Consider the following 15,407-nt stretch of genomic DNA (forward strand, 5'->3'; position numbering starts at 1 on the left):
GGGGGTCAGTGAGTGAGGGGGTCAGTGAGTGAAGGACAGTGAGTGAGAGTTAGTAACTGAGGGGGGTCAGTGAGTGAAAGTTCAGCGAATGTGGAGTTCGATTTTAGACTCTATAGACACAATGTCAAGGCAGTTTGGGGCCAGACTGCTGTTGACTTGCTTTATAGTGTGTTGGTCCAAAGTGCATTGAACACCTCAGGAGAAGTCTTGGAGTAGAAACAAAGCAGGCTGGGAGTGGCAAACATCAGATTAATAACTGAGCTCTCACCCTGACTGTGACTAAAATAAAACAAAGAACCGAGGCTTCTGGAGATCTGAAAAATAAACAGAATTTGCTGCAGAAATTCGTCTGTGGGGAGAAAGCAGAGTTAATGATTCAGGTCCAGTGACCTTTTTCAATTTACCACAGATGCTGCCAGACCTCCCGAGTTTCTCCAGCAATATTTGTTTCTGTTCAGGACTGTAACTCCTGGGATCCGCTAAATTTGGGAGAGTTTCACAAAAAGAAACCTTTCTGGGATTTTACTGAGAACTGTTTATTGGATAAATTGGCACAAGTAGTGTCTGAGCACAGGAATTCCCGAGTCAGCACTGTTAACATTAGGTACTAACCATTAATGAATAACACCCAAGTTCATATTAGGTACTAACTCTCCCAGGTTAATGTATAAGCCATTATTGTTTTGTTATTGGCCTTGGTTCAATGATTATCACACACTCTCCTCTGAGTCAAAAGGTCGCGAGTTCTTGTTCCAGAAACGCAGCTCAACTTCTCAATGTGTGCTTCAATGGGAGGGGCAGTGCTAAGGAGTGCTACATTGTCCAAGGAGCAGAACTAAGTAACAGCACAAGTGGGAGTGCAATAGAGTCAATTCTCAAGGTGCACTCATGCTGGGCAGGATAGACAGTGTTAACAGAGTACACTGCCCTGCCCGAGGGTCAGAACTAAGGGAGCACTGCACTGTCAGAGGATCAGTACTGAGGGAATGCTGCATTGTCAGAGGGTCAGTACTGAGGGAGCACTGCCCTGTCCAAGGGTCAGTACTGAGGGAGCGCTACACTGTCAGAGGGTCAGTACTGAGGGAGTGCTGCACTGTTGGAGAGTCAGTACTGAGGAAGCACTGTGCTGACGGAGGGTTATTATTGAGGGAGTGCTGCAGTGGTGAAGGGGCAGTATTGAAGGAGCGTTACATTGTCAGAGGTTCAATGAGAGGGTGGTGAGAAATGATTGAGGAGGATTCTGGAAGAAATCAGCTCGCTCGCAAAGACTGAAAAGGGGATGACGAGGACGCGGTGTCAAAGAATGAGCAGAACTCCAGGATGGTGTGTTGCCTCTCTGTTGCAAGAGTCAGGGATATCTTTGAGTGGGCACAGGATATTCTGAAAGGGAACGGTGAGCAGCCAGAGGTTATGGTGCACATTGGTACTAACAACATAAACAGAAAGAGAGATGAGGTCCTGCAAAAGGAATTTAGAGAGTTAGGTGGGAAGTTGAAAAGCAGGCTTGTAATCTCAGGATTACTCCCAGTGACATGTACAGCTAAATGTGTGGCTAAAGAGCCAGTGTACGAGGGAGAGGTTCAGATATCTGCACCATTAGGATCTCTTCCAGGGCGGTTGCACCTAACTGGAGGAGCACCAGTATCCTGGCAGGGAGATTTGCTAGTGCCACTTGAAAGAGTTTAAGCCAGTGTGGCGGAGGAGTGTGATTGAAGAAAAGATTGATGATAAGTCAAGTCTCATAGGAAGAACAAGCAGGACCAGGTTAATGAACAGAGCAGGACAGGTGGTCTGAAGTGTATTTATTTTAGTGCAATGAGTATAACAGGCAAGGCAGACGAGCTTAGAGCCTGGACTACAATGTGGTAACCATTACAGAAACTTGGTTGCGAGAAAGGCAGGATTAGCAGCTCGATATTCCAGGCAAGATAGAGGGGGATGTGAAAGGGGTGGGGGGAGTTGCATCACTGATTAAGGAGAATGACACAGTTGGACTAAGAGAGGACATCTTGGAGGGCTCAGGCATTGAGACCACCTGGTTAGAATTTAGGAATAGGAAAGGTATAATCATTATGCTATAGTATACTACAGGTCTTCCAATAGCCAATATGTAAGCAGATCATGGAATGCTGTAAAAGCAACTGAGTTGTTGTAGTGTTGACTGGGACTCCCATAGTGCAGGGACTTTGATGAAACAGAATTTGTTAGCTGCATCCAGGTGGGTTTCATGAAACAGAACGTAGACAGTCCAACAAGGGAACAGGCCATACTAGACCTTGTATTGGGGAATGTACCTTGCCAGGTGATTGAAGTTTGAGTTTGGAAGCATTTTGGGAGCAGTGATCATAATTCCATAAGATTTAAGACAGTTGTGGATTAGGATAAGACTGGTCCTTGAGTCAAGGTGCGAAATTGGGGTAAGGCTAACTCAACAGTATTAGGCAGAAACTGGAGAGATTAGATTAGGGACAGCTGTTTTGAACATAAATCCATAGCTGGTGTGTGGAAATCTTTTAAAGGGCAGTTGATCAGAGTTCAAGACCAGTATGTACCTGCGAGAATGAAAGATAAGGATAGCAAGATTTGGGAACCCTGGATGACAAGAAATATTGAAAGTTTAGTCAAAAAGGAAAAAAGAAGCATATGTGAAACTGAAATCAGACAAGGCACTTTATGAAACAAAGGAAGCAGGAAAGAACTTAAACAAGGAATTAGGAGGGCTAAAAGACAAGAAATATCCTTAGCAAGTAAGATTAAGGAGAATCCCAGTATAAGTAGGATCAAAAGGGTAATTAGGGAAAGGGTAGGTCCACTCATAGACAAAGGAGGGAATTCATGTGTGGAGCCAGAGGAAGTGGGTGAGGTCCTTTACGAGTAGTTTGCATCTGTATTCACAAAGAAGGTTATGGATGATTGAGAGATTAGAGACAAGTTTGTTGATATTCTGGGCCATGTTGATATTAAGAAGGAAAGGTGATTAGTATGTCTGCAGATAACACAAAGAGGACAGCACTGAGAAAGTCCCGCACTATTTGAGGAGCAGTAGTGAATGAATGTATACAGTCAGAATGTCAATACTGAAGCAATGCAGCATGTCACAGGGTCAGTATTGAATTGGTGTTGCACTCTCAGTTGGGGCTGCAACTGTGTGAGTATCAGCTCTTGACCTTGTCCAACAGGTATGAGGTACTTGTTCCCTGTATGGATGGAGAAAGAGTCTGCAGGGAGAATGGGCAAACTGACAGTGGTCCAGTAAGCCATTAATGTGGTTGGGGAGGAGGGGTGGGGTGGGGCAGGTGGAGCACAAAGAAAAGTGGTAGTAGTAGGGAATTCTGTAATTAGAAGTACAGATAGCATCATTGTGAACAGGATCGAGAGTCCTGCATGGTGTGTTGCCTATCTGGTGCCAAGGCAAAGGACATCCCATGTTAGTCTGAAAGGATACTGAAGGGGGATAGGGAGGATCCAGCTGTTGTGGTCCATGTTGGCACCAACATAGGCAAGAGTCCTGTTTGGGCAATGTCAGAAATTAGGAACAAAATTAAAGAACAGGACATCAAAATTTGTAATCTCTGGATTATTGGTAAATTGCAAAAAGATAAGATAAGGAGGTAAACATGTGACTGAAGGAGTGGCGTGGGAAAGAGGGGGTTCCGTTTTGTGGGTTCTGGTATCAGTATTGGAACAGGAGTGAACTGTACTGAGGGGACAGGCTCCACCTGAACCGATCTAGGACCAGGATCCTAGCAGAAAGACTAAACAGAGTGGTCACAAAAATTTTAAACCAGTTAGAGGTGGGCAGGGCTCAGGAGAGGTTATTAAAGTTTCCAGAACACAGAAGAGGAGAGAGCGTATGGAAAGAGTCAGGAATCTAACTTCAGGCACAGCAGATAAGGGGACAATCATGAGAAAGGGGTGGTCAACACTGGACTGAAGGTATTGTACATAAGTGTATGCAGTTTATGAAACAAGGTAAATGAGCTTGTAGCACAGATTGAAATTGCAGGTACACTGTTGTGGGTATCACAGACGTGGCTGCAAGGGGAACAGGGCTGGGTATCTAAGGATAGATGTCCCATCAAAAGGATAAGCTGATGTACCGTATGGGGGGGGAAAAAAGTTGCCTTGTTATAAAAATGAAATTTAATCGATAGCAAGAAGCGATAAAGAATTGGAAGGCATTGAAACTGAGGAACCACAAAGGAAAAACAGACCTTGATGGGAGTTATTTAACAGATCCCTAGCAGCAATCAGGAAATGAAGCAGAAAATAAATCATGAGATAGAAAAGGCACACAAGAAAGGCATGGCAGAGTTCAATATGTAGGTGAACTGGAAAATCAGGTTGGTAGCAGACTATCAAATACAGCAGACGAAATTTAATATTTAAATTAAAAAAAAACTTTGAAATAATTTCAGAAATTCACCCAAGTACCTTTATTTTTAGAAAGGGAGGATTGCAGCTGGTAACCAGTGGAGTTCCACATAGGTCAGTGTTGGGACCACAACTATTCACCGTCATACATAATGATCTGGACAAAGGAACTGGGGGAATATTTGCTGTGTTTGCAGATGACACAAAGATAGGCGGAGGGTCAGGTAGTGTTGAGGAAGTGGGAAGGCTGCAGGACAACTTGGAAAGGCATAAGAAAGTGGGCAAAGAAGTGGCCAATGGATGATAATGGGAAAGTGTGAGGTTATGTATTCTGGTAGGAAAAATAAAGACAGACTATTTTCTAAATGGGGAAAGGCTTCAGAAATCTGAAACACAAAAGGACTGAGGAGGCCTTCTTCAGGATTCTTTGAACATTAACATGCAGGTCAGTTGGTAATTAGGAAGGCAAATGCAATGTTAGCATTCATTTCAAGAGAGCTAGAACACAAGGGTAGGGATGTACTGCTGAGGCTGTGTAAGGCTCTGGTCAGACTGCATTTGGAATATTGTGAGCGGTTTTGAGCCCTGTATCTAAGGAAGGACGTGCTGGTCTTTGAGGTGGTCCAAATTAGGTTTATAAGAATGATCCCAGGAATGAACAAAGGTGGCAAATGTGGCTGTTAGAAGTAAATAGAGAAGTGAGAAAGGCCATAGGTAAGCAGGGCAGTCCAAATCTGGCTTTGATTCTTTCTGGGAGCAACTTTAAAAGCTGGTGTCCACTGTGCCATAGTGCTGACACTGATTCAAAGGGGCATCATTTCACTAGTTTCCAATTGCAAATGGTCTGTGTCACCTTCCTCCTCACAACCCAACATCCAGAGTGCTGTTTATTCCAGCTGTTGCTTTATTCTCTCTAGTTGGGGTAGCCCTCATTCCAGCTGTGTTCTTTTCTATTACAGGAACAGACCATAGGTCTCGCCATCCTGACTGCCACAATAATGATACCTTCAAGTTGGGTATTGGCTCATTTGGAAGATTACAAGCACAGGCCAGAGTCTGCAAACAACTGAGAGAGATTTCTGTGTATTCTCAACATGGCCAAACAGTGGTGATAATAATATTGCTATGCTGATATCTGAATTTACTGATTAAAATGTTTGAACCTAGTCCATTGATTCCACACTTTTTTTAAAAAAAGAACATCCTTAGATGAATTTCTGAAACTATTTTATGAAGTATTTCTTGGTATTAAATTCCATCTGCCATACTTGTAGCTTAAGTCTAGTTGCACACTGGGCAATCAGGGATGGGCAATAAATGCCATCTTAGCTCGTCCTCATCCTGTGAATGAATTTTAAAACTATCTTCACGATTCTAACTCCAAGTTTGGAATCGTCAGCAAATGTTGAAAGTTTGTTCTGCACTCTAAGTACCTTTATTTTCTATATAATAAAGCAAGAAAAGCAGTGATCCAGTATCGACCGTTGGGGCAAGCCGTTGTCTATTATCCTGCAGTCTAAATAACAATCATTTGCCATAACTGTTTTTCCCTTGAGCCTTTTTTTTTAAAATCAAAAGCTGACACTGACCCTCCTATGGATTTCAATTTTGTGATCCAACCTCTTATGCAATAGTTTGTCCATTACTTTCTTAAAATTGACATAGACACCATCCTGTGTTCTTCACTTAACAACCTGCTCTGTTACATCATGAAAAACATCAAGTATGATCTGCCTTGATTAATTCAAAGTTCCACAAGTGCCTGTTGATATTTTTCCCTGACTGCTTCTGAAACCTTACCCACCACTGATGTTCCCCGTAGATGCATGTCTTGTGCAGTTCTGGATCAAAAGTATGAAATTTGTTCTATTCAAGTTTCCTGGCACCTCCTTGGTGTCGAAGTTGGAAAATTATGGCAAATCCTTCCACCATCTCCATGTCCTTTATCTGGTGAGATATGAACCATCTAGGTCAAGCATTGCCAGCCTTCCAATTTTTTACATTTTCTTCCCCAAATATTTATCTTCTTCCCATATCCCAAAATCCTGAATGAAAAAAAATCCCTTCTCTCCCTCAGTATTTTGCTAATAATTTTTAGTTTCTGACCAAATAAATAGCTTCTTCCTTCCCAGTTTAATTGTTTTTTTTCATAAATGTCTCTCCGACAGGTATTCAGTCCTCTAATAAAACTGTTTTCATAATCATCTCAGCCCTGGGATTCTCTCAGTAAATCACTCCTGCAGCCTCTCCAAAGCTTTGACGTCCTTGCTCAGATAATACCCTGGAAACAGAACACCACATTCCATCAGCAGTTCGACCAATGGTTTTTACAGTTTTAAAATTCCAACTTTACATCATTGCTATTTATAAGACACAGAAAGCATCTGTTTTTTTTCCCTTTCCTGACAGCTTTATCAACTTGTCCTCCCATTTTAAAGATTTGCTCACTTAAAACTCACTTTGTGCATCTCCAATCCTTTCAAAAGGTTCCCTGTTTGATGTATGTGCTCTCATTCCCAAAATGGTTTATTTACAATTTCATCAGAATGTTCTTTGCCTGATCCAAAAATCTGTAATCCACAAGTTTAGTCATTTAAGAAGCTAACCATAGCATTCCCACCTTCAAATTTTGATACTGTAACCCCTTTAACCAAGTGCAGATCATTTATGTAATAACAATAGCTCTAACACTGAACTCTAGGGGACATCACTGCCCACATCTCTCCAGTTCAACTAATGTCCACTGTTTCTCTACCGCACCCCACCATTTTCTGCCACGTAACCAAATCCCATACTCATTCTCCTATCTCCTTAATAACGAGTCTAAACTTTGTTAACAAGCTTCCATCCTCAAAATGCTTTCCAAAAAAACAACTTCAAAAACATAAAAAGGATGGTCAGTTCTTGGTCAACCTGGAGTACCAGGAGAGATTTCTACTTAGGACAAGACATGGTGCTTTGTGATATTAAACTAGCTAGAACAGAGAACAAGGTCAGAGTAGATTAAGCATAGTAACACTGAGCAATAAATAGCATTTATGTCAAGGCTGCAGCAGCTCTTGAAATTCAAGTACTTGTTCCATTTGGCAGTCCTGGTGATAAACAGCAGCAGGTGCTGGAGGTTGTAAACAGGTGGATTCTATTCAGATTCCAGGGTTCTACGGAACAGTGGTTATGCCCCTATTTCAGAACCAGGACACCTAGGTTCTAGTCCACCTGCAAATAGTTATGCTTTGTTACACATTTGAACAGATTGATTAAAACAACACTGAATAAAACAAGTTCCATTCAGCTTCCAGACATTCAGAGTCATAAAAACAAGTTAGGCACTGTGTTCGATATTTATTTAGTAATTAGCCGAACAAAGTACAAGCAGCTAGGGTAAGTATTTGGCATCAGCAATCAAAGCAATAAAATCATTTGGGAGATTGAGAAATATTCAGTGATCACTGCTGAAAGTGAGTTTGAGGTCCGAGAGTGAAACATACAGGTGGGCGGGGCAAGATAGGGAGCGAAAGAGGTCAGGTGGAGGAGTAGGAGTAGGAGAAATGTAAACGGAAGAGAGGAGACACAGCAGGTACAATACAGCAGGGTACACAAATAAAAGGTGTTTGAGAGAGACCCAATCTAAAAGGCAGAGATGGCATGAAATAGGGGAATACCAAATGGAGAAGGGAATGGACTTAGAATAAGACAGGGATGAAGAGAGAGTGGGAAAATGAGGGGGCGAGGGAGAAAATAAAAAAGGGGGAGGGGAAGAGCTGAGTAAGTATAAAGTAGTCAAAGCATTGGTATAGATTATACAGATGAAGACTGAGATAAAATACAGAGGGAAGCGAGAAGGTAGTATTCCGGAGAAACAGGGACTGCACCACATTAGGAATGAGTAAAAACCATCGACAAATAGAAAACACTAACTGGGCAGCTACCAGATGATAGGAAGACCGCGTTGATCTCAATATCCAAATAACGACCTTACAAACTGTGTTCTTTTCTGAGCTAAATTCTTACAGATGATGTCAGGAACAGACAGAATTATCAGCTATTCTTAACAAGGAGATGTTGTGAAATGTTAAGTGAAGTTCCAAGATACGTATGCAAATATAAGTGAAAATCATATCAGTAGATGCATTTCATCTCCAACAGGGAAAATCCTGTTAGACATTAGCACAAGGCAATTATTACAAAGTGGTTGTGTCAGTTTGTTCTTCACAACCACATCAATTTGGTAAATGTAATCTTGGCCTTGACAGGCAGAATGAGTCCGGTCCTTGTCATTGGTTAATCCACGATCTTCAGAATTTTTACTGTGTTCAACTGGAACCAGTGGAAAGGTTTGACTATGACTTACAGCGAAAACAAAGCATAATACTGAACCCTCAAGTAAACATCAATTAGGAGAAATTACCAAATTCAAGAGTACTGGGAACAAACAATCTCCAGAACAAGCATCAGAGTCACAAAGCAGGAATGGTGCAAGCAAATCCAGTTACTCTATCTAAAAAGAGATGGCTTAAATCAAGAATTTACCACAGCGCTGAATAGTTTCTTCCAATAATGAACACAAGTGAACATTTTAAAATACTTTTATTCCATCTTAAATATTCTTGTAAAATGGATCATGTCATCTCATGATTTTAGCAATAACTTCATTAATCCTATCTTTAAAAAAATGCTTTAAAAATGGGACAGGCAGGAGCACAGCCACTGCATGGAGACTGTAGGAAAATTTACCCATCTGTGGCCTCTTTACTTGATTGGGCAGCTAACCAGTCCCAGATCATAGAACAATACGGATGGTTATAAAAGCAAAATACTGCAGATGCTGGAAATCTGAAAGAAAATGCTGGTGAAACTCAGCAGGTCTGGTAGCATCTAAGGATAGAGAAACACAGCTAACCGAGTCATATATGACTTTCTCTCAAAGAGGAGTCATTTTGAACTCAACACAGTAACACTTTCTCCACAGATGCTGCCAGACTTGCTGGGTTTCTCCAACATTTTCTGTTTATTTTAGTTGTGACAATTATTTTCATTGTCAAAATGCATAGGCCAGTATTTACTGCCTATTTCAAACTGCTCTAAGGTTATGATGGGGCTTACTGAATCACCAACTAGTTTGTCACAGTTAAATTTCTTGCTGAAAACTCAAGCTTGAACTGACTGTACACTGAAGTTTAAAAGGGCTACATTAAAAAGAGTCGACATGGAATTGGAGTCACATTTTGGACTCAGATAGCTGGCTTCCTTTTCTAAAGGAAATGAAGCAAAAAGAATTTTAGGACAATGTGACAGCTTCATGGTCACTTTTACTAAGATCAAGTTTTTCAAATTGAATTCAAATTCCCTTGGGGATTTTTAGACCAGATTTCTGGGTTCCTGGCTCAGTAACAACTGTTACACTATATTACTTGTAGTTGTCTGTGACAATTAATTAAAGACTCCTGATGCAAGGGGTCACAGAAATAGCTAAATGAGCAAAGGTTCATTTCAGGCCCAACTCACTTTAAAACATGAAATCTTTGTTCCTTTGGTAAAGATACCACTCCTGAGAAAATAAAGCTAGTTCTGTGAGGTTTGAAAGAACTGAAATAGGTGAAGCTGTTCACCCTGTCCCAAGTTATTAAAATACAGTTCATTTCTGAAAATGACCTACTGAAAACTCTACGACTAATTTTAAAAAGAGCAGTCAAATGATCCCAGACAGAGCAATGGTTAGGTTAGGATATCCTGTGCCTGATGTTCCACAAGTAACGCCACATTTTTCACATCCTCACACCAGTAATCCAATCTGTCTTTCATCCCTTTAATCTGCAACACAGAAAGGCAGCAGTTATTGCATTCGGCTCGAATCAATGGCCAATCATGGCACTCAGCGCAAAAAAACAATTCAGGGTACATTTGGCAAGTAATACAGATCAGAAGATCAGTAATATTAAACTTTATACCTGACAAAAGTAAATTTAAACCAGTTACTTGTTTCAAGAGATCAAGTGACTGGAAAATGATGTCACTCTGATCACGCAAGCTACTCTCCAAACGCCAGAGATTCTTCATCTCGAGGCTCAGTGTTTCTTTTACCTGTTGTAGGTCCAACACTCGAGGCTGAACCCAAGTCATGTGAACACGTTCATCCACTTCATCAATGCTGCCCTTCACCAAACCGACAGACAGTGCCTTCATCACTAAAAGCTCCACCTGTTAGATCAACAACAGCAACTGTAATAGTTCCTACAATCCATCCAGGTTCAGCATTCTTGTCACACAACTACGTGCAATCACATGAAGACGGGTTGTGTGCGGGCAGGTGCAGGGAGTAAGATGGGAGAGAATCTCATGAGTCTTAACAAGCTTGGGATCAAGAAAGGAAATATCATTTAATCCACAGGTCAAGCATCTGCAAAGAGAATGCCCTCTATATTGGTAGTTACTGTTGAAGCCTTTTGTTTCTTATTATATTTTATATTCTAAATGTTGCAACTGTTAGGGGCAAAACGTCACAGGAAAGGCACTCACCTCACTAATAGGAACCTTCGCAATTTGAGAAATTTCCTTAAACGTTAGCTGCCGATGGTTGGCTGGACGGGTGAAAGTCATCTAAAAGAAAGAGGAAAAACCGTATGAAATTTTAAAAGATCTGACCCTATTTATAAACAGCCAACATATATCCCAAAAAGGGACCAACTGGCATCACAAGTAAGATTTCACCACTGAGGCCATGCTTGACACAGTTCATGCAATGTGGATGGATTTTAGGATTGAGCATTGAGAAGGAACCATAGGGGATTATTACAGTGGTGGAGGTGAGGGGTGGGAGCAAGGGGGTGGGGGCAGGAGGCAGAGAAGGGGGAGAGAGGGTAGGTGGTGAAAGAAAACCACACAGGTCAGGAGACAAGAAATTCAACAAACCTCCATCAGGCAAAGGAGTTGGATTTTTTGCATTAGTCGCAGTTCATTGGCTCTCAGGTCAGGCTGCAATTACAAGACAAAAAAATTCAGCATTTCCAATACTGCTGCACCCTATCTATAGTCCCCATAGCCACTATGTGCTCGCTGTATCCCCCCCCACTCCTCCCCACCATTCCACACTCCAACTAGCACTCTATCCAACTCAACTTCTCCTCCCACCTTGTCCCACTCACTGATCCCACCCTAAATCTCATTCCACTCTCTCCTCCCCCTCCCCACCTTGTCATCTGCCCTTTGCTCTGTTCTTTCCCCCATTAACTCATTCACCCACCCTTTGTCTCCTTCTGTCGCCACCCTCCTTTCACCCCACAACCAGTCCCATGTCTTTCCTACAATATCTCCACCCCAAAGTCTCTGCCAGATTCTCCATTCCTCCTAGCAGGCTATTCACCTGCTGTCCCCAAGATGCTTTGAGAGCTTGAAATTTCTCCACATTGCCACTGTTGAACGCGTGCAAAGTGTCGATCAGCCACTGCTTATCTGTGGTTCGAAGTGACTCCAGCACGGGATGCATTAACTGAAAAGGAACGGAACATAATGCAGAACCTCAGCATGAGATACAATTTCTCAAAGTATACAAGAAAATAAACTCTCATTAGTACGCTGATACTCACAAGTTCTCCAAAGTTGTAAACATCTTCGCCTAAAAGCCCAGCCAATCCAAGAGTGAAAGCTCTCTCTTGATGCTCTGCAACTGAATCAGAATGACAAAAATCAAACCTTAGCCAGTAAACGTGGAAAAATCAATAAGATTGAAGTGCAGTCTCTGAGGTGAAACATTCAATGCTCCAATGAAAAATTTACACTAAAAGATTAAAAAAAAATAATTTAAAGTAAAATCAGAGGAATGGCTTAAACTAAATTTCAAATTATTTCTTGAACTGAGGGACAAATTCTTACGATTAAAGTATGAAAAATGGAAGTGTAATTTATTTGGCTAAAGTTTCCCTTGAGATAAGGAGGGGGGCATGGAATTAAAATTCAAGAATAAAATTCTGATAACCAATCAGGGAAAAAAAAACAAATTTGAAAGAAACCCTTCTTGATGTACCTCACACTGATATCTCCAGACGGATATTCTGCTTTAAAATCTGAAATGGAAACTAATTTTCTGGTGCTTTAAACAGTGAGAAGCTCAGTTTGTTCTATTTAAAACAGAGAAAGTTTAAGAGATTGAATAATGGTATTTCAAAGGGTTTTGAGAGCAGATCTTGACTCTGTATTCCATGGACTTCTGGCTTGGAGACAGGATTGCTACATCTAAGCCCTGGCTAATTTCCTTGGGATAGTTACTATACTTGGTGGGCTATTACATGGGGAAAAGGAGGAAGTCACAGACTCCAAGTTACAAAGAAAAAGGGGGACAATAGGTAGAAACTGGACAAATGTAACCATCAGGGCAAACAGAAGGAGTATGGCTGAACCTGTTGTTGCACAAACAACTGTGCAAGAACATAGAAGAGTACAGAACAGGAATAAGCCCTTTGGTTCACCATGTCTATGTCAACCATCAGGCTGTTCCACACTAATCCCAAATACCTGTACAGAGTCCATATCCCTCTGTTCCCTGCTTGTTCATATGTCTGGCTAAATACCTCAAAATTGGCTAAGGCACCTAACACCCTGTAAAGAAACTCACTTCACACATCTCCATTAAACTTTCCTCCTCACACGTTAAAACTATGCCTTCTAGTGTTTGATATTTCCACTCTGGGAAAAATACTCGAATATCCACCCTAAGAACGCATCTCAAATTTATACACTTCTAGAAAGCAATCTCTCAGCCTTTGATGGTCTAGCAAAATAATCTAAGTTTGTCCAACATCTCTTTATAGGGAATACATGCGAAGGCAACATCCTCTTTTGCACCCTCTCCAAAGGCTCCACATCCTTCCATAACATGGTGACCAAAGCCACACTCGATATTCCAAAAGTTTTATACAGCTACAACATGACTTGTCAGAACCCCAACTACTAATAATCAAAATGGCAGTGGACTAAAATTCCCCAGTCAGAGCTTGTACACTCAATTTTTATTTATTTTTTTTTTTTAAAAAACTTTTTTTTATTTCTTTCCCCCCACTCTTTCTTCTAACATCCCATCCTTGAGCCTCGAGTGAAGTCATCTCGGAATTGCGGTCTCGAGAGCCTGCAGCCAGCTCCATGTGGATTGGATGGACTGTTATTCCAAACTTTTATTTTTCTAATTTATTCTTATGATGTTACACTTTTGTACTTAAGAGGGTGAGAAGGTCTGTAATGCTGGACATTATTTCTTTTTACAACATTTTCCTAAGAATTTGTGCTTAAGAATCTGCACCTAGGTACATTTGACCCTAAGACAGGTCATAAGTAGTGGTTTATAAACTTTTCATTGTACTCATGTGAGTACATGACAATAAACTAACTGATGAAGGTAAGCATGCCATACGCATTCTTTACCAGATTATTCACTTCCGTTGTCACCCCAAGATCCCTCTGTATATCAATGCTTTTAAGGGTCCTACCATTTACAATATACTTTCCACCCAAGATGCATCACCTCACACTTGTTTGGATCAAATTCTGCCATTTCTCTGCCCAACTTTCCAACTGATCTACATCTTAATGTTTCCTTTGACAACTATCACTACCCACAATTCAATTTTCATGTTGTCTGCAAGTTTATTAATCACACCATCTACACTTTCATCTAAATCATGCATATGAACAGAGGTCCCAGCACTGATCCCAGCAGAACACCAGTGTTCACAGACCTCCAGTCAGAAAGACACTCCTCCACAATTACCCTTTGTCTTCATGACCAACCAATTTTGTACCCAACATACAAATGCACTGCGGATCCCACGTGACATAAATCTGGACCAGCCCAGAGGGACTTTGTTAATTTTTTTTCCCCATTTGTGGGATGTGGGCATTGCTGGCTGGCCAGCATTTCTTGCCCATCCCTAGTTGACCTTGAGAAGGTGGTGGTGAGCTACATTATTGAACTGTTGCAATCCACCTGCTGTGGGTTGACCCACAATGCCATTACGGACGGAATTCCAGAATTTTGACCCAACGACAGTGAAGGAATGGCGATATATTTCCAAGTCAGTATGGGGAGTGGCTTGGAGGGGAACTTGAAGGTGGTGGTGTAGTACAGTCCATGTAGACAACATTCAGTGCCCTATTCGATCATCTTTGTCACTTCCTCAAAAAACTCAAATTAGTGAAACAAGACATCCCCTGCACAAAGCCACGCTAACTATCCCTAATAAGTCCATTCCTTTCCAAATGTGAGTAAATCCTGTCCCTAAGAATCTTCTCTAATACTTTCCCCACTAATGTAAGACTCATCAGCCTATAATTATCCTTCTTAAACAAAGAAACAACACTGATTATTCTCTACAATTCTGGGACCTCACCTATGGCCACAAAGAATACAAAGATTTCTGTCAAGGCCCCAGCAATCTCCTCTCATCTCCCACATTATCCTGGGATAGATCCCATCAGGCTTTGGGGACTATCTATCTTAATGCTTTAAGACAGCTAACAACTCTTCCTTCTTAACAGCAAGATGTCTTAGAATATCAACATATTCCCTCCCTAATATTATCATCCAAATCCTTCTCCTCTGAAGTCTGATGTGAAGTACTCATTAAAACACCTCACCCATGTCCTCTGGTTCCACACACAAATTCGCTTCTTTGTCCCTGAGCAGACCTATCCTTCCCCTAGCTACCCTCTTGTTCCTAATATGTTTAAAATGTCTTGGGATTCTCCTTAATCCTACTTGCCAAGGACATTTCATAGCCTCTTTTAGTCCTCCTAACTCCTTGTTTAAGTTCTTTCCTGCCTCCTTTATATTCCTCAAAGGCCCTGTCTGATTTCTGTTTCCTAAACCTTACATACGCTGCACTTTTCATTTTGGAAAAACAGTTTCAATATGTCTCATCATCCAGGGTTCTTGAATCTTGCCATCCTTATATTTCAACCTCGCAAGAAGATGCTGATCCTGAACAAAATCAAAGTTGCTGGAGAAGCTCAGCAGGTCTGGCAGCATCTGTGAAGGAAAAAACAGG

General features: G+C 41.3%; 2 protein-coding genes across 2 annotated transcripts in view; one reads left to right on the top strand and one right to left on the bottom strand.

Moving 5' to 3' along the window:
• LOC109923582 (cytochrome c oxidase subunit 8B, mitochondrial) overlaps nt 1–5,540 on the top strand; it is a 6,075-nt gene extending 535 nt beyond the window's left edge. The window contains exon 2 of the mRNA XM_020523623.2: nt 5,334–5,540. Coding sequence (XP_020379212.1) covers nt 5,334–5,444 — 111 coding nt within the window. The 3' untranslated portion in view covers nt 5,445–5,540. The remainder of the gene's footprint in view (nt 1–5,333) is intronic.
• A 2,161-nt stretch (nt 5,541–7,701) lies between these two features.
• psmd13 (proteasome 26S subunit, non-ATPase 13) overlaps nt 7,702–15,407 on the bottom strand; it is a 22,496-nt gene continuing 14,790 nt past the window's right edge. The window contains exons 8-13 of the mRNA XM_048606881.1: nt 11,958–12,037; nt 11,735–11,860; nt 11,284–11,346; nt 10,891–10,971; nt 10,456–10,572; nt 7,702–10,185 (exon numbers count right to left, since the gene is read on the bottom strand). Coding sequence (XP_048462838.1) covers nt 10,090–10,185; nt 10,456–10,572; nt 10,891–10,971; nt 11,284–11,346; nt 11,735–11,860; nt 11,958–12,037 — 563 coding nt within the window. The 3' untranslated portion in view covers nt 7,702–10,089. The remainder of the gene's footprint in view (nt 10,186–10,455; nt 10,573–10,890; nt 10,972–11,283; nt 11,347–11,734; nt 11,861–11,957; nt 12,038–15,407) is intronic.

The sequence above is a fragment of the Rhincodon typus genome, chromosome 17 (genome assembly GCF_021869965.1).
Source record: "Rhincodon typus isolate 14 chromosome 17, sRhiTyp1.1, whole genome shotgun sequence".
NCBI lineage: Eukaryota > Metazoa > Chordata > Chondrichthyes > Orectolobiformes > Rhincodontidae > Rhincodon > Rhincodon typus.